We start from the raw sequence: 18,562 nt of genomic DNA on the forward strand, positions 1-18,562 counted from the left end.
TGTTTTAGAGAGGAAAACAAAGGACAGGAGACAGGGGAGGGGAAGGAGAAGAGCCAGGGCAAGATTAGAAACCAGGGAAATTCTAGTAACCAGAGATAAAGGCCTTCTCAAAAGCAGGAATACTGAGTCTGTTAGCTGCCAGGAGAAATGATAGGAGGTGCCCTTCCCTCGAGGCTTCGTGTATCATCCCTGAGTGTCTTCCCAGACCTCAGGTGTGCATGGCTCGTGGCATAGGGCAGAGGAGAAGCCATGTGTGAGCAAGCAGGATGCAATGGGGATGTCCTTCTCTTCATCTGCACCGGGCTCTAGTCTTCCGTGCTACAGAAAAATCCATGCTGACTTATTTTGAGCTCCAGGCCTGAGGATATCAGAGGAAAGCCTGCACTCTACAAAAATGAAGGACACATTGTGTCTGCTGCAAGATGGATGTCCAGTGAGGGACGGCAACTGAATAAAGGACAAAACTATGTAAGGTATACTAGAAACAAAGGCATTGTTCCTGGATTCCTTCTGAGCCTCAGATAGGATGCTATCGGATGCAAAACTCTAAGGATAAGAAAGCATTCATCATCAGGTCGGGAGGTAGGGGAGGGATAGGACATTCTGAGAAATCATCTTCCATCGAAGAAAATAACAATAGTCAGGACTTAGCATGGAGGGAGTGGTCAGCTAAAAGTCCCCAGACCACAGCTGGAAAGAATTGGCTGATCTAAGCATTACCAGAAGAGTATCTTAGGGAGGCCCAAGGGAAGTAGTTCTGGTGGCAACATTGATCCAAGGTTGGGACCTCATGAACTGGTGTGGCTCGCAGAATCGTGGTCAGCCATTTCTTCCCTGCGTGGGGTAGGTTTGAGGTTCCCTCTCTACTGAGGAGCAAGCATGTGAACAAACCTGGTTCCTTCTACCTGGCTGAAGGAATCCACTCCCAGCCAAGATGGCCTGCTGAGGGGCAGAGACAATTTTTGACTTGCCTATATACAACTATTAAGCTCCCTTTAAAAATTAGATTTATTAACTATTTTATGCATATAAGTGTTTTGCCTATGTGTATGTGTGTGTACCACATGCCTGTCTAGTTCCTGTGGAGACCAGAAGAGGGCACCAGATACCCAGGAACTGGAGTAATAGTTGCCTCAGATCATTGTGAGCTGGGAACTGAACCCTGGTCCTATACAAGGATCTACAAGTGCTGAACTTGTTAACTACTGAACCATCGCCCCAGGTCCCTCAAGTTCCTTTCTTACAGCACTCAGTTCCTAAACATGCCCCACCTTGTGGATGTATTGATCCTTATGGTGAAAGAAGACATTTATTTTCATACAGACTGGCCTCGATGTCTTATTTGGCCAACAGACTGTGGCAAAGGGACACTCTGAGAGGCCACCATACAGAGTCCCAGTAATTTCTAAACATACGGTCTTAAGTCTTTGAAATGGTCTGCCATGCAGGGAGAAGTTCAAGCCACTGGGAAAGCCATGTGGGATCCCTCTCCTCAATAACCTCAGATGAGCTCTCGACAAACAGCCAGTGTCAACTGCCACAGGCATAGTTTGGACACAGAGTGGGTCCAGCCCTCAGATAACCTTTTAAACCACCTTGCAGCTACAGTGATCACAATGAGATGGCACGGTCAAGCCCAGATGAACTGAGAACACTGAAAGGGAACCACACCCCACTGGAATATCCAAGACTTTCCAGCTCTTCTTGGGGTGGTAAATAAAGAAATAAATCAAGATCGTTTCTTCACAGCGTGGCCCTAACATTGGGGTCATTAGATATGTTTCCTGAGAAGACTAGCCCCTGTTTCACAATTTTTCTGACAACTTATCTTAATCCATTCAGGCTGTCAAGCAAAAAATACAGTAAACTGTCTGTGTGACTTTCAAATGAAAGAAATTTGGTTCTCTTTGTTCTGGAAACCGAGAATGTCAAGACCAAGGTGGCGGTATGTTGATGTCTGAGGGAGGCATGGCTCATGGTCTGAGCGAGGTGACACTTAGGAGGCAGAGGCAGAAGGATCACATATGTGGCTTGCTACAGAGTGAATTTGTATCTTCCTTCTGTGTTCTCTTATAGCAGCTCTGAGCCTACTAATGAGTTTATTGATAAAGACATTAACTTCATTGCTCTTGGCTCAGCGACTTCCGAAGGCCCCAGCCCTTAACACCATCATGCTGAGGGTCAAAATGTCAACAGATGAGTTTTGGAGGGACAAAAATTTTAATCTGTACCATTCTACACATGCTCCCCGGTTTGGAAACTCTCATATGCTCCCCAGATATCACTAGCAGTCTCTCTCTAACATCCACTTTAAAATAGCGTCTAAATACCATCTAAATAGATAAGGGGAAGTCAAGATTCAAGTCATCTCCAGCTGACGCCCCTTCCAGCTGTGAAACCAACAAGCGACATTATTTCCAAACCATGAAGGGAAGTTAAGATAGACATGTCCATTCCAATGAAAGAAGAAGCAGGCCATGGGTCCCAAGTGAGTCTAAATACAGCAGGGCCAAGTTAAAGGCTTCATCTAAGAGGAATTCTCTTTGTCTTGATCCTCTGTCTGTCAGACCAGACTGAGGTGACACCTCCACCACTCTCTGAAGATGAGCCGTGTGCCTGTGGCTTTTCTGGACTGATATTCTGTCTGCCACAGCCATTTGGGTGGCAGCATCATATCCACAGCTCAGCCAACGTCCTCGTTGTGTCAGGGCCTTGCAGCTTTCCCAGGCTAGACCACTACCCTGCAATTCTACCCTGGAAGTTTGTCCCAATAGCCCCACTGGTCACAATCCACCTTGCAGCTCTCTGCAGGGCACCTCCACCCTAGCAGTGGCAGGCATGGGCATCTTAGACTGACTGGAATGGGAAGACGCCTGCACCTATTGCAGCTCCCGTGGTTGTAGCCATCTGAGCCTATGATGGGGGCCACAGGCTAGAGGCCATTGAACCATCTTCATGTCCTTTTCCTATTGTCCTGAAATATAGCCCCTGGCTTTTGTCTGGATGTCTGAGCCCTACTCTATCCTTATATCAGCCATGTGGCCACACCATTCCTGGTCTCCTTTGTTTGTCATTGTGTTTGCTTCTTCGTCGTAACATGAACACACTAGGAATTTTCTCAGTCCTTATTTAGCAATTCTATCTTTAGTTGATTCCTCTCTCCAAAAGCACTTAGGAAGAATCAAGCTGCTCCTTCCATACAGGGCTTAGAAACTTCCTTGGCTAAATATGTGTAGTATCTAAATACCATCTATTTAGTAACTAATAGTAATTAATAATATTACTTTAAAATATATTATCATATAATTTAACAATAATATATAATAAAATATATTATTATGTAATATAAATGTATCAGAATATTTAAATATTTAAATATAAAAAGAATAGTCTTAATAGGAACTAAATAGTATCGTGGTTTGCAAGTTCTGCCTTCCACAAAACACTAGCTTTCTACCATGACCCTACTGAGCTACGCCTGGAAAGGCAAAGCCAGACTGCAGAAGCCTCCCTGATCCCCACATACACGATCTATTGATCACTGCCCTAGAAATAGAAGACATGGCTGCCAGCCCCACGAGTCAGTGAGGGGTAGCTGGGTTCACATGGTTTGCATCTAGACCATATACTCAGGACCGTAGCCACCAGTCACAGATGGCTACTTAGGTTTAAACTTTCATTACTCACATTTTCGATTTCACTTCAGGTCGCCAGCCCTACTAGTGCTTTGCTGCTGGCCTCTGCAGGTGGCTTCAAGCCCGCCAAGCATGAATGTAAAATGGCTGCCCCAGTCCAGCAAGTTCTCCTGCCAGGCTCCTCGAGAGTCTGTTGCTTTTTAAGCACTTGGATGCATCTGTTCTCTTCTAAGAGGAATATAGATAGTATGTCAGCTCTACAATAAGGAAAAACCCTCGGTCTTCTATACTGACTGTGAGGGGTTTCCATCTAAAAGGAAAAACTGTCTACACCAGTGGTTCCCAAGGGTTGCTATGACTAAGTCTCTGGGGACCCTTGTGAGACTGGAGCTTCTAGTTCAGCAACTCTGGCTGTGACCTGTGATCCTGCTTGGTCTGCAGATTCCCATCTTGAGTTGGAATGGGGGTGAAAAGGAGAGAAGAGGTTCCAGCATGTGACTTGTGAAGTAGGAGCCTTTGTTTCAAAGAGGGTCAGCCCATAGACTTCATGTGGGAAGAGAGGACCTGAAGGAGTTCAGCACCAGAATAATATGACCAACCCCACCCCCACCCCTTCTTCCTTGTGCATATGAGATTGAAGAGCAGGGATGAGCTCAAAGCTTAAGGCTGTGCGTGGAACCACAGGACCAGATTGGATTCTCTACTCCATTGCCTCCTAGTGTAAGTCCCAAGGCAACTGGTCCTGAGTTCTCAGTTTCCCTAGCTGGAAAATGGAAACAACCCTAGCATTCTACACAGAATATCTGTAAGGACTCAGCCCATTAGCAAATAGAGATAAGGTGGTTAGAACAATGTCTACCTAGTACTCTACAGACAACACAGTGGCTAAAGCAGTGAGGGTAGGCAGCATGCTGTTTCTAAGCAAGTGGATCTGGTTTATTCTGGTGAGAGCCATGCATTTACAACTGGTACATCACTCAATTCTAGCCAGAGGCTGATCTCTCCTTTCTGTGTTGAAGAAGGAACAAAAGATAAGGAGCCAGTTTCTTAGACTAAGGGCTGGATTCACGAGATATCCTGGGCATTAGAAAACAAGCGAGTGGAAAGTTGGATCTGTAACTGATGGGAGAGGTTGGAGGAGGCCCCATTAGTCCATCAGTGGCGGGGATAGCTTCCTGCAGAGAGTGGTCACTTGCTGGGCACTTTGGTGACTCTCACCAAACATGGCCTCTCCACCTACCCCTTTTCAGAAACTGTCACCACTGAAGAGTAAAAGCACACACATGGAATTTGTGTGTGTTTTATGGTCTTTGTTGTTTACACCTGAGGTGATTTCCCTGATGTTCAGTGGCAAAAGAAACTTGAGTCATCGGGGAGCATAGGACAGAGGCTTTGTTTTTGTTTGTTTGTTTGTTTGTTTGTTTGTTTGTTTTAAATACTGATCATTTTTTTCAAACCTCCTCCAACCCAAAAGCAAAGAGCCCAGCCAGCAGCGAGTGAAGCGTTGGGGCTTCTCTTTCGATGAGATACTGAAGGACCAGGTGGGGCGGGACCAGTTCCTCAGATTCCTGGAGTCGGAATTCAGTTCAGAAAATCTCAGGTAAGTACACATTTGAATTGTTCTCCCCCCCCTCTGTCTCTGTCTCTGTCTCTGTCTCTGTCTCTCTCTGTCTCTCTGTCTCTCTCTGTCTCTCTGTGTCTCTCTCTCTCTCTCTCTCTCTCTGTCTCTCTCTCTGTCTCTCTCTGTCTCTGTCTCTCTCTCTCTCTCTCTCTCGGACTCTCCATCTCTCTTTCTCAATGAAACATCACTGGGGGAGTGGTCAAATTCAAGTACTGGCTTTTCTGGCTATGGTTGGAATCGAGGCTTTTAATGGAGTTAAACAGTCAAATGACTGATAACACCATTCATCGAGTAAAACTGTGGAGGGGAAGGTTTTCAGATTGAGATAACAGCTCAGAACACCCATTCCCCAAAATGTGCCAGCCCTAGAGATTCAGGGCCCTTGTGTTGTTAACAACCATTGTTAAACAATTTATTGTTAAAGAGAAAGGGGTCATCGAAGGGCTCAATTCAGTAGTTATACAAGCCAAGTCGGTGTTGTATAACTAGAGACCTGACTCTACAAGCGAATAAAAGCACACACTTCCTTCTAGAGAAGAATTCCGTCCCTTCCGTGGGATTCCTGGATCAGAGGATGCCACAATCCCTGATTGTTTCTCTAGGCCCATAACTTAGGAGGGAAATACGCAAATAAGGACTACTTGATAGGAGAAGGAAGAGGGAAAATGAAGTCTGCTATGAAATAAAGACAGGGATAAGGGGAGCATAGAAGTTCTTCTCTCAGACAGGAACTGTGGGCTTATTCAGCCCCCTGCTACGTCGGATGAGGAACCAGGGGACTCACAGGACTGGGATTAGGTATTAGTAGGTGAGACCCCTCAGTGACTGCTTAGTCAAGGTCCTCAAAAACTGACAGGATGAACACATCCATTAAAGAAGGATTATTAGGGGGTTGGGGATTTAGCCCAGTGGTAGAGCACTTGACTAGCAAGCGCAAGGCCCTGGGTTCGGTCCTCAGCTCCGACAAAAAAAAAAAAAAAAAAAGAATGGAAAGAAGGATTATTAGGCCAGCTAACAGGAAGTGGTCCAGGTACTCCAACAATGGCCCTCACGCACTAGAGAGGTTGAGAATTCAAAAGCTCTTCAGCCCACGAGATGGGATGTCTCAACGGTCCCAGTTTGGCACAGAAGATCCTGGAGGATTTTGGAGAGCTGCTGGTCTTCAGTCTACGGAAGTTGTTCGCACTATCGGTGAAGGAATGCCATGGCAACAGAATACACCAATGCGATTCAAGTAAGGGCAAGCACGCAAACCGCACCGCTTCCCTCATGCTCTTACTTGGGCTGCCACCAGAAGGTGCCGCCCACATTTCGGGTGGGTCTTCCCCCACTTCAAATGATTTAGGAAAATTCCTCACAGGACGGCACGGTGGCTTTGTTACGATTCTGTGTACAATTGGGTTGGGTTGACAACCAAGATTAGCCACCACAGTGGTCTTAACCAAGAGCTGGCTTCTCCACGGCTGAGATCCGCTACCAGCGCCACAAAACCCCGCCCCCTATTTGCTTCAGGTTTTCTTTCCCACACTGAGCTGATTTCCATGTTCAAGTGATGATGTCTGAAACAGACTTTTATTGCTTTTTGAATTTTTAAAATAAAAAAAAAAAAAGATCCAAGCTTGTAATGTTGGGCAGTGAGCTGAATTCTCTTCTGTTCGTGGGTAGAATCCATGTCACCCACCAGGTGATAGCTAAAGTAAGCCTACGCTATAGCCAGCCTAACCAGGCCCTACTACAGAGTACTAGACAGTCAAGACTGGATCTCTCCCTGGAAACAATCTCGTGGGCCCTGGAAGACAATACACAAGAAGCTACTGAGTTACTAATTAGATACCGTAAGGGTAGCCTCTGGAGCCATTTTGGAAGTGTTTAAAGGAAGGAGAGACAGACATGAGAGAAAGGAGACACGGCCTAAGCTTGTCTTGGAAGAATTCACAAGACACCACAGGAACAAGTGAAAATGGGGACTATATTCTAGGCCACTGCACTGAATTAGCCATGGGTATTGGGCAGAATATTTTCATCTCTTTGACCAATAGTTGAAACAACTCAAGGGGAGAAAGGTTCACTTCGGCCCCTGATTACAGAGGTTGCTATGGATGCTGGTGGGAGGGGTGAAACAGAGCAGACACACTGGTGGCCAAGGAGCAGAAAGTGAGAGAGGACCTGCACCTCGGGTGTTCCCCTCCACCCACTCTCAATGCATCCATGCTCCCGGCCTATGGGGGTAGTGCTGCCCCTCTGAACTGTCTTCCCCCTTAGTTAATCCTCTGTGGAAACGCACACACGTCCCAGATCTGCGCTTTCCTGATATCCTAGACCCTTTCCAAGCCAATCAAGTAAAATCCATAAACCAAGATGAACTGTAACCTGGTGCAGAATGACCGTGCCCGGCCATCCAGTCCTGGGATGATGTCAGTACTGTGGCACACCTTTGCCTTCTGATCAGACCTGTGCCAATTGGGAACCAGACAAGGTGATCTTACCTCAGGCTATGACACAGTAATTCTTTCAGCAGTCTCTTTAGAATATTCTAACCACAGCTTTGGTTCCTAACCAGACATTTGCAACAGAAGCCCCGACACCTAAAACATCACCTGGGGTCAAATTCAAGTACTAGCTTCTCTGGCTGTGGTTGGGATGGAGGCTTTTAAGGGGATTAAATAGTCAAATGGCTTTGATAAAACCATCCAACTAGCATAACTATGGGACTGTGGGGTTTCAGAGTGAGGCGGCAGCTCGGAGTACTATTTTAATAGATTAAATAGTCCCAGCCTCCCCAGGCCATGCACGAACCAATCTGTACTTTCCCAGCTGGACTTCTGTGGGGTCAGCCAGTCCCAGACTCTATCTCCAGCTGGGTCCCCAGGGATCCTTCTGTCCTGTTTTGGCTCCATGATGGAATGATACGGAGTATGTCCTTTGCTGGTTTCTCAGCCCACAAGCAGACCTGAGAGCCCTCCGGCACCCGATATCTTACAGATAGTAAGAACGACCATAGAATCCTATTCGTCATGAAGACCCAGGGGGCATCTTCTTGCTTAGCTGCTCCCTGTGCAGCCTGTGGGCTTTGCTGTCAAGAGCTGCAGCGTAGGTAGCCAGAGCCAATTTTCCAGTAAGTCTAGTCTCAGGAAATATGCGTGACACTGAAGTCCCAAGTGCACTGGCGAGTGTGTCCCTGGCAGGTGTCCCCTCCCTTCTGCTAGTTCCATTTGTGCCTCTTCCAGCGGCTTGTCTGGTGCCAGGAGGGCTGCATTTAATCTTGGGTGAAAGAATGTGTGGGCACACGTGTGTGAACGCGCCAGCCCCCAGCATGCATGCATAAATCCAGACTTAAAGAAGGTCCCCTCTGATCCATGACGGGAAGGTAGATAAAGAAAACAGAACAGCAGAGAGAAAAAGTACAGCCCAGGAGCTTCCCATAATCCTCTCCGGAGGCCCCGGTTCTGTGGTAATGGCACTCAGCATAATTGGACATAGAGAGGGAAGTTGAGCTTCAAGACACACAACTGGAAGACCCTTCAATCCCTTATCACAAAATTGCTGCTTTCTTTCCTGTTCTGTTCATTCCTTTAGCCTCAGACCTGGCTAAACCCTTCCATGACCCAGCTCCCAAGGATTCGGGGTTACTTTGGCTCTACCCCTTGTCCACAGGAGCCATGTTGGCTGAACAAGTGCACCTCTACTGCAGTCTTTGTGCACAGTGGGCCCTAGGAGCTGGGGAAGGTGCACAGCTTGACGCTCCTGTTTACTGTCACTTTGGTCCTGCTGGGATGTCCCTTTTCTCTAGGGATGGTTGTGAGCCCAGGATACTAGAATCAAGGCAGAAGGGAAAAGGGGGATGGGGGCTGGGAATATTGCAAAGTGCTTTCTTATTCCTGTCTTCTGGTGCTCTTCAAACCTCTCTAGTACAAGGGATTTTTCATCCAGTCTTACCAGGCATAGCACAGGGAGCGCCAGTGAAATAGCCAATTGGTGAAATTTACCCCAGAACTTCAGAATAATGAAGAGAGGGCCTCAAAGTGCTGCCCAGACCTTTCAAGGAAAGTGGTTGGTAGTGACATAGTGTCATGGGAAGGTCCTTTCTGATCTGTGTGTACAGGGTGTGTGGACATGATCATATAGATGTGTGAATGAGTATATGTGTGTGCACATGGGTATGCATGCACGAGACTGCAGAAAGCAGATGTTGTTCTCGACCAGTCTCTGCCTGATCTTTTGAGACAAGGTTTCTCACTGAACCTGCAGCTCATTGATTTGGTAGCCTTGGCTAGCCAGCAAGCACCAGGAGTCTTCCCTGAATGACATGTGAGCACATTTTCACACCCGGCTTTTCACGGGTGCTGGGGATTGGAACTCGGGTCCTCATGCTGGTACAGCAATTATCATACTCAGCCCCTCCTTGATCATTTTCTTTGGGTTGAGTCCGTGAAACGACTGAGGATTGTTATCTCTGGGGATAGAGGGAGGGACAGGTCCAACCACATACTTGGCTATGACTGTCTACACCAGAGGCCATTCATCTCTTGTTCTAACCACACAAGCCAAGTCTAGCGCAGAGCTGCCCGAGAAGTGTGGCCACTCCTGGACCAGCACCTTGGGAGCCTCACAGTCCTGAGGCATTCCCTATAGAGCTGACTTCATCTTTTTCCTTATTTTGTGAAATTTCCTCAAATGGTGACAGTACCATTTGCCCCTGCTCCCGCTCCATCGTCCCTGTACAAACCTTTGTCCTGCCTGGCTTGACACCCTCTGCCACACAGCAAGGGATGAGTTAAAAATCAAAACCTGCAACAAAGAGCGTCCCCCTACATTTTTTATGAGCTGTAACATCTCCTGAGAGAGCAGAGTTGTTCTTCTAACCTGCAGATTGATGACCCTACTTCCATACGGTGTCAGCTGAGGGAAGAAGCAATTAAAAGCAAGCGCAGGGGGCTGACAGCTTTCGCCTCAAGAGCTCCATCTCCAACCTTAGCTTCAGCAGTTGCCCCAAGCCCTAGGAAGACCCAAGAAGTTTCATTAGGGCCAGTGGGGACCCGACAGTAACCAAACAGATGACAGACCAGAACGGAGTGACTCCTGCAAAGCCTGTGGCCATCTGTAGCAGTTTGGCTCCTGTCCTGTGCTGAGCTCAGCTTGGGTGCTGCTCATGCTAGCTCATGGGGGGCACTGGAGGAGAATCATTCCCGCAGCCTGACCACATAAAAAGCTCTTTCTTTTTTTTTTTTTTCTTTTTCTTTTTCCATTGTTCTGAGTCACCCGGTGACCAGCAGAGGGCACAGAAACACTTCCTTCTGCCAAGGAGTTCACTTTTTCTCTGGGAGTAAGCCCAGAGCTGTGTTGTGTAGCCTGCGAACATGCTAGCTTGTGAAAAGACAGGTAAGCTGGTAATTGTGGAGATGTACAGCCTCCTGATGGGATGGAAAGTGATCGATGGCTCATGGCTTCTCCTGACCTAGCCAGACTGGAAGAGAAAAGCCACTGCTTGTCAGAATCTAAGGAGAAAGGGAGCAAGTAAGGCAATCCCGGGCTATCCTCCAGTCCAGACCCCAGATGCTTCACCCTAGTGCTTTTGAAACAAGCTGCCCTCCCCCGAGCCCAATTTCCTCTCCTGCGTTCATTTCTAAGCCATGAACAAAGATCAAATGCCAGCACAGCGCTACCTCTCACTGCTCTGACAATTGGCAGTGGCCAGGGGAGAGGCAGGGCAGGTGGTCTCCGCTCACCCTGGAGCCACTGTGCCCTGCCAGTCCCTAAGGCTCCCTGCTTCCAGCCGAGGGCTTAGTGCAGGATGGCTGCATTTGATGGGGCTGCTGGCATTTGCCGGCTAACCGCTCCCTCAACGGAGCGGTACCTGCAAGCTTTTGATAAGAGTAACCATTTCTCTTCTCAATGGGCCACCCATCCACAGAGGATACACAGAGAGAAGCTTTTGTGACTCCTGGGCGGTGGGAGGGCAGGGAGGGGGTTGGCCTGAGCTCCCGGTTCAGCTCAGTCTGCACAAGAAGATGCCAAGCACAGACCACAGCCTGTTCTGCATTTCAAATCGTCACAAAGGTCCCTCCAAGCCGAGACGGTAAACACATATGATATGTCAGGATGCTGTTGTGACAACATTTTTGCTGTCACCTAGGAGAGACAAGGTAGGTCATCTCCAAGGCAGACAGAAGGCTGGGCTGAGTCCTATGTACACAGGAGGAGAAAGCTGTCCAGAGAATGTCACTCTTACACACTATGTGCCCTCCCCCCATCCCCTCCTCCCTCTTCCCTCCTCCCACCTCGCTTCTCCTTCTCTCTCTCCTGTGACATGCCCCCTGTTTTCCCTTGTGCTTTTATAAACCAAAAACCCTCAACTTTAATTGATGGAGGAAATCTCTTGGTGTTTTCAATGTAAAAACGCATGCGATTTGATTCTGAGATTTGCTTTGACATCCTCTTGGCTCCTTCTGTATACTCAGAGGAGGGATGTGCCTCTAGTGTGCTTCTGCAAAGGGCATCCTGAAGCCCTGGGAACCACAGGGGTCTACAGAGCCTAGAAGCTTCAGAGGTCCTCAGGGCCTTCCCATGGTGTCTCCATGGCTTCCCACACAGCAGACTAGACTAGCAAGGGACAGAAGACAGAAGGTGACCTCCAAGGTGACACTGATGGAGACGGAAAAAAAAATCACCCACTGACCATCTATCTGTGTGAGAAGTCACAGAAGCTCCACAAACACAGGAAGAAATATGACCCAGGAGGCCGTCCACTGCCAGAGACAGCCCCGAGGCCACTCCCTGCTTCGTTACTGGCCCAGCAGGTCCCATAAAACTCCCTGACTTCTCTCCCAGGGGCCAGAAGGGCCTGGGCTCCAAGGAGGGCAGGTGTTGAAAGGCAGAAGATGAAACAGAGCATCGGGAGAGGCCTGGCAGCTTCTACCATTGGGGGAAGAGTTGAAATTCTAAGAGCTCAGGGTGGCAGGTGACGGGCCTGACACTCACTTGTCCCTTGGCTCCCACCCAGGGGCCTGGAAGCGTTCCAGAGTTAAGTGTGACTGGGGAACTCATCCAGAGTTCCTCTTGCTTCCCCTTCACCCACTTTGTACCCATTTCCCCGATGATCAAAGACTACCTGGAACAGTACAATTCCCACAGCACTGGAGCTAAGCTGAGGACGGAACTGAGTTCCCTGCTCTCCTGAGAGAGGGGTGTTCTTATCTTCTTTGCCCTCTTGGCTTTCAGGTTCGGGGATTAGGGGAGGGTTTCTTTAAGGAGATCATTTGATTCCTGAAGGGCAAACTGGGAAAGTGGGAGATATCCTGCAAACAAAAAACGCATTCCTAGTAGAAATAGGGCTGTAGTACCTAGGTCTGCCACTGGGTGACGCCTTTGGGCCGCACATCTGTGAGCAGCAGAAAAACAGGCAAACCCTTCTTAAAAAAAAATAAATAAATAAAACAATTAATACTACTGATAAGCAGGTCCACCTTACTTTGGGTGGATTCTGATGGCAGATTGGACGTACTTTCCACCTTATGGCTTATCTGAATTTGTCCTCCCCATTCGTTCATTGACCAGACTATGTCTGTGTTCTATTGCCTGTGGCTGTGCACTCCACACAGCGGTGGACCCTTCACTACCTCACTGAGGATGCTGGCCTGTCCCCTTTGCACAGGAGAATGTGCTATCCAGCTCTGGGTCCCACTGATAGAATGTCCTGGGGGACCCCTGGGGGTAGGAGCTGCTTTGCCTGGGTTGACTGAAGCTCTCAGTGTCCATCCTGGGGTAGGGGGGTGGGGGTCTCCGTCAATAGCTCCGGGGCAGACTGAGGGATGATGGGGAGACAATTGGAGGGGGGGTTCTCTCATACTCCCTAAAGAATCATTAGGTAGAGATGCCCCTTCAGCCTTGTTTATGACAAATCCTCTCTAAACTGTTTGTTGAAGACCTGCTAGGTGCCCAACACCATGTCGAGAACTGACATGAATGCCCCTCCCCCCACCCCGGCATTCGTTCCTCTCTAACATGAGCGGCTGGCTCATTCTAGGCAAAATGTCTTTTATAATTTCAGGCTTCTGCCTGCTTTCGTGACATATCCCTTTTAAATCTTTTCATTTTGTTAATTTTATTCCTGTGTATGTGTAAGATGACCGCCTGTCTGTATACGCACCACACGAATGCAGTACCTGGGGAGACCAGAAGAGGGAACTGGATAGCCAGAACTAGAGTTACAGGCAATTGTAAGCTGCCCCGGTGGATGCTGGGAACGTAACCTGGGTGCTCTAGGAGAGCAGCAAGTGCTTTTAACGGCTGAGCAGACTCTCTAATCTCCTTCTCCTTGTTTTGGTGTCCCTGAATGACCCCAGCCAGATTTAACAAAGGGACTCACATTGTGTAAAGACCTGTATGTGGAGTAGTTGATTTTCAACTAGGGAGAATTTTTATCTCCCGGGAACATTTGGTAATTTCTGGAGATACTTGCTAGTGGCCGTAACTTAAAAGATGCTAGTGGGCCGTGGGGAGGGGCGTGTGAGTTGCTGCTTAGTGGTCTGTGAGACTGCCCCTCTACACCAAACAGAATCCCCCAGCTTGAATGGCTACTGTGCTGGGGTTAAGAAACCTCTACGCCGGGGCTGGGGATTTAGCTCAGTGGTAGAGCGCTTACCTAGGAAGCGCAAGGCCCTGGGTTCGGTCCCCAGCTCCGAAAAAAAGAACAAAAAAAAAAAGAAACCTCTACGCCGAGGGAAGAGAGCATCTTGCTGGTCCCTGGAAGCTCGCATCTTCTTAGATGTACTTTTAGTCTGTCGTCAGCAGTACACCCTGAACTCTTAGCAGTCCCGTGGAACTAGCATGTAGCGTCAAAGCAGGCAGGGGGATACACATCAGCTCTGGAACCATCTCCAGCAGAGTCCAAATAGAACTGACTGTGTTTCCGCTTTCCCTCCAGGTTCTGGCTGGCTGTCCAAGATCTCAAGAAGCAACCTCTACAGGATGTGGCCAAGAGGGTGGAGGAAATCTGGCAAGAGTTCCTAGCTCCCGGAGCCCCAAGTGCAATCAACCTGGATTCTCACAGCTATGAGATAACCAGTCAGAATGTCAAAGATGGAGGGAGATACACATTTGAAGATGCCCAGGTTTGCTCATTGTCCTGAATCATTGTCATAAGGCCTTCCTTAATCACTTCCCAACTCTGACCCTTTAATACAAGTCAGAGGTTTTACAAGTAGTTAGAATATCAGCTCTTATAAGTCAGTGGGTAGAGACTATTCCAGATCCGTATACAGTGAAATTCCAAGATCTTTTTCTTAGGTCACACTACTACACAGATACAGAAAGTTGTAGTTCTTCAAGTTAGGATGCTAACTGGAAATGCAAACCCATTGTGAGCTGAAATAGCTTACTAAAATGTACTTATACACACATCAAAGCTTATCATTCTCAGAACACTGTCAGGGACCTGCCCTTTCCCTCAGGAGCACAGGCTGACAGGGAGCTTCAGCTCAGTCACGACCCAGTGTCTAGAAAGAGGATCATACCAGGAAGAAAGACCCAGATCTGAACTCCATCGAGTGTCCATGGCTCATGCACGGTTGTAACTTCAGGGTGCTGTAAACCAAACCCATTTGTATCTGCCTCATCTTTTCTAGGGAAAAAAACCTGATTTACAGTATTTTACAAAAATCTAAACCCCTCTACGAGATTGGGACTAGACCCAAAACAGTAATATGACATCATTAAAGTGGGAACTGTGAGCTGTCCGGGTCAAGAATCAAGTCCAGACCTGTCCAGCTATGATGCCCACACTTTGCACTACACCCATGGTGACTGTCCCCATGCAGTTAGTGTTTTCTGAGCCCTGAGTAATAGTGAGACACCACAAAGAACAGAAGAAAGGCCCTGTCCTCGGCAAGGCCCAGGTGAGAGAGACACAAATCAGTAGGCCATTTCAACCCTGGGAAAAGACCCCAAAGAAGTGAGCTCCGGGGTTAAATGAAGACTTCAGGAAGGACTGGACCGTGCAGGGCACTCTCAGGGTGGTTACGGATGCTGTAGGCAGAGAGTTTGGGTGACTTCCCCTGCCATTACCACCCTACCTAGTTAGGATAGTCTACACAGCTATACCAATGCAAACAATGACATGAGGCCATGACCAGGGTCCCTTGTCACTAACTCAGGATTTCAGACTGAAAACGGCTCCTCACCTACCCCTTTTCTCCCCCATCTCGGAGTCAACTGAATGCCCACATTGGGCAGATTTGACTCAATCTCCACTCAGTGACATCCTGAGGCCCTCATGGTCTTTGTAGCTTTGGAGTAAAATCCTTAAATCACAAAGACTCTTTTTGTCTCCCTGCCGTATTTTTTATATGCTCTAGAGGACAATATTGATGTAAGGGAAAGGGGTGGAGAAACTCTTTGGGGAACCCCTGTGCAGATGGCCTGAAACACAGAAGCCATCATAAGGAAATAAGGTTAGGAAACCTCAGGAAGAGACACTGGTCAAGCCATGATGTCCCAGTCTCTGTGTCACCAAACGTGTGACACCATGGAGGGTTTGCTTTAGCATTTCCCTGTGGAAACTCTTGGACATAAGTGAGGGAGGGAGCAGAAACACAAGCCTTTATGAGCCTTCACCCAACCTCAAAGGGCATCAGTACATGACCCCTCTCCTTTTCGCTGTGTCCCCACCTACGTTTTAACCTGCTGCCCAGTTAGAAGAGTACCCTTTCTGTTTTAAATTGCCACAATACCATTATCACAACTTAATAAAATGTCAATAACTCCTTAATACCATCAGACAAGTGTATGTACCTTTAATAGTACCATAAATAATTTTTAAAACACCATTTAAAATCAGACTCCAAATAAGGGCTGCATAGTGCTATAAACCACATGTGTGTTCTTAAATTATACTTCAGATTTCTCCCCTCCCAAACCCCTGTGCATATTTGATGAAGTCAGGCCACGCCTCCCTCTTCTCCTCTTCCTCCTCCCTTCTCTGTGGATATTGGACGAAGTTAAATGTTTCATCCTGTGAAGGTTTCTGTCTGGATCTTTCTGGCGACGGCTCTGGGGTGCCACACAACATGTTCTTCTGTCACCCATATTTCCTATCAATCGGGTGTTTGATTTTGACATTTAATTAGGTTTAGCTTTGACTTTTGTAGACTTTACTGTGCTGTCTTCTCACCAAGCATGCAGTGATGCCTACGTGTCTTTGTGTGTCTTTCTGTATGTGTCGATCTGTCTCTCTCTCTCTCTCTCTCTCTCTCTCTCTCTCTCTCTCTCTCTCTCTCTCTCTCTGTGTGTATGTATGTGTGTGTGTCTGTGTGTGTGTCCATGTGTCTGTGTGTGTGTGTCCATGTGTCTGTGTGTGTTTATGTGTCTGTGTGTGTATGTGTATGTTTGTGTGTGTCTGTGTGTGTGTGTGTGTGTGTATCTGTGTGTGTGTGTGTGTATCTGTGTGTGTGTCTGTGTGTGTCTGTATGTATGTGTCTCTGTGTGTGTGTGTATCTGTGTCTGTGTGTGTCTGTGTGTGTGTATGTGTGTGTGTCTGTGTATGTGTATGTTTGTGTGTGTGTGTGTTTGTGTGTGTGTCTGTGTCTGTGATATCTTAGCTATTTTCAGTGATTCTTAATTGGGGTAGTGAAATCATGATGTTCTCATTTTAGCCTTCGTTCCTTGTTAATGATCTGCAAGACTTCCAATAAGAGGGATTCCTCTCAACTGCTAGTCCATTACCTACCTACTTTTGCAGTTCATGTAAGGCAGGAGAATATCTGATTCTTTCTTTGTTGCTGGTTTCCAGCACAGTGAGTGACCTGGAATCATCCTCATTTGGTGGCTGATGGGAGGTTTGGTTTTGTTTTCAGTGTCTTTTAAACTCATTTTTAAAACACATGTAGTATATTTTATGATCTATTTTACTGATTTTCTTTATTAATGTATGAGTTCTACCATGTCTAGCCAGTTGATTCCTTCTGATGTAACCTCATTAATCTTTGCTGTCATCTAAATAACGAGGAAACTCCAAGATTCCGTGGTCTGTCCTGGCCTGGAGAAAAGCCATGTCTCTAAGGACCCCTGGTTCTTCTTAGTGGCAAATGATTCTTAAGGGCCACATTGTGCCCCTTAATGCTCATAGTGGCTGACTTGTTTGTTTGTTTCGTCTGTTTGTTTTTTTCCTCAGTATTTTTAGTGAACAGAGATAGGGAATAAATTGTAATGTATAATAAGGATACATGTAGCTGGGCACATTTGTAGATCCCGCAAGTGGGAGGCTGAAGCAGGGAGAGAGCTGAGAGTTTGAAGCCACCCCACACCCATCTCGTGTGTGTGTGTGTGTGTGTGTGTGTGTGTGTGTGTGTGTGTGTGTGTGTGTGTGTGTGTGTGTGGTAGAGGGAGGAAAAGAGAGAGAGAGAGAGAGAGAGAGAGAGAGAGAGAGAGAGAGAGAACAAGTTCATACAGGTACTTTCAGTTTAGATTTGGAATTGCAGGGGAGCTCTCCTCAACCTCTTCTTTCTCCATTTCTCCTCCTTTTGTGTTCAGAATGTGGCCCTCAAAGCCCCTGGAGTGGAAGTGTAGCCACTTATCTGCTTTATTCTATGTTTCCAGCACAGTCTGAGGGCCAGACAATGTGCTCAGGGCCTGTGACTAAACACTCCACAGTAGTTCACGGTATGGAAGCACCACGGTTTGCTTAACCAGCCCTGCCCACCTAGATGCTTGTGCTCTTCCTTATTCAAGGGAGAACTGATGAAAGAACTTGAAAAACAAGTACGTGCTGCCTTGATAAGGCATCGAATACCTGGCCCTCGTGAGTACAGTTCTTCGTGATCTTTTCAGGTACTTCCAAATGTGTTATGTCCCCGGCAAGTCTGTGAGGTAGACCAGACAGGAAGGTGCATCTAGACCCAGTTTCTATAAATGTAATTAAGTCTCCTTTCCTAAGCCAGGTCCCATTCTTAGCCTCTTCTCTGCTGCTCATATATAAGTGTGTTTCCACGTATAAAAGTACAGTCCTCACTTTGGGAATGTCACCTACTGTTCTGGCTAGTTTTATGTCAACTTGACACAAGCTAAAATCATTTAGGAAGAGGGAACCCCAAGTTAAGAAAATGTCCCTACCAGCTAGACCTGTAGAACCTTTTTTTTTTTTTTTTTTGATCAATGATTGACATGGAATGACCCAGCCCATTGTGGGTGGGATCATCCCAGGCATATGAGCCCAGGTATATGAGGAAATAGGCTGAGCAAACCATGGGAAGCCAGCCAGTAAGCTGCACCACTCCACAGCATCTGCTTCCTTTTCCGCCTCCAAGTTTTCACC

The 18,562-nt window shown here is 47.3% G+C and overlaps 1 protein-coding gene across 10 annotated transcripts in view; it reads left to right on the forward strand.

Annotated features, from left to right (window-relative positions):
* Rgs6 (regulator of G protein signaling 6) overlaps positions 1–18,562 on the forward strand; it is a 509,526-nt gene that overhangs the window by 454,206 nt on the left and 36,758 nt on the right. For all 10 annotated transcript variants that reach the window (XM_032908075.1, XM_032908082.1, XM_032908079.1 and 7 more), the window contains 2 exons: positions 5,110–5,235; positions 14,180–14,366. In XM_032908075.1, the coding sequence (XP_032763966.1) occupies positions 5,110–5,235; positions 14,180–14,366 (313 nt within the window). The remainder of the gene's footprint in view (positions 1–5,109; positions 5,236–14,179; positions 14,367–18,562) is intronic.

The sequence above is a fragment of the Rattus rattus genome, chromosome 7, assembly GCF_011064425.1.
Source record: "Rattus rattus isolate New Zealand chromosome 7, Rrattus_CSIRO_v1, whole genome shotgun sequence".
NCBI classification, from domain to species: domain Eukaryota; kingdom Metazoa; phylum Chordata; class Mammalia; order Rodentia; family Muridae; genus Rattus; species Rattus rattus.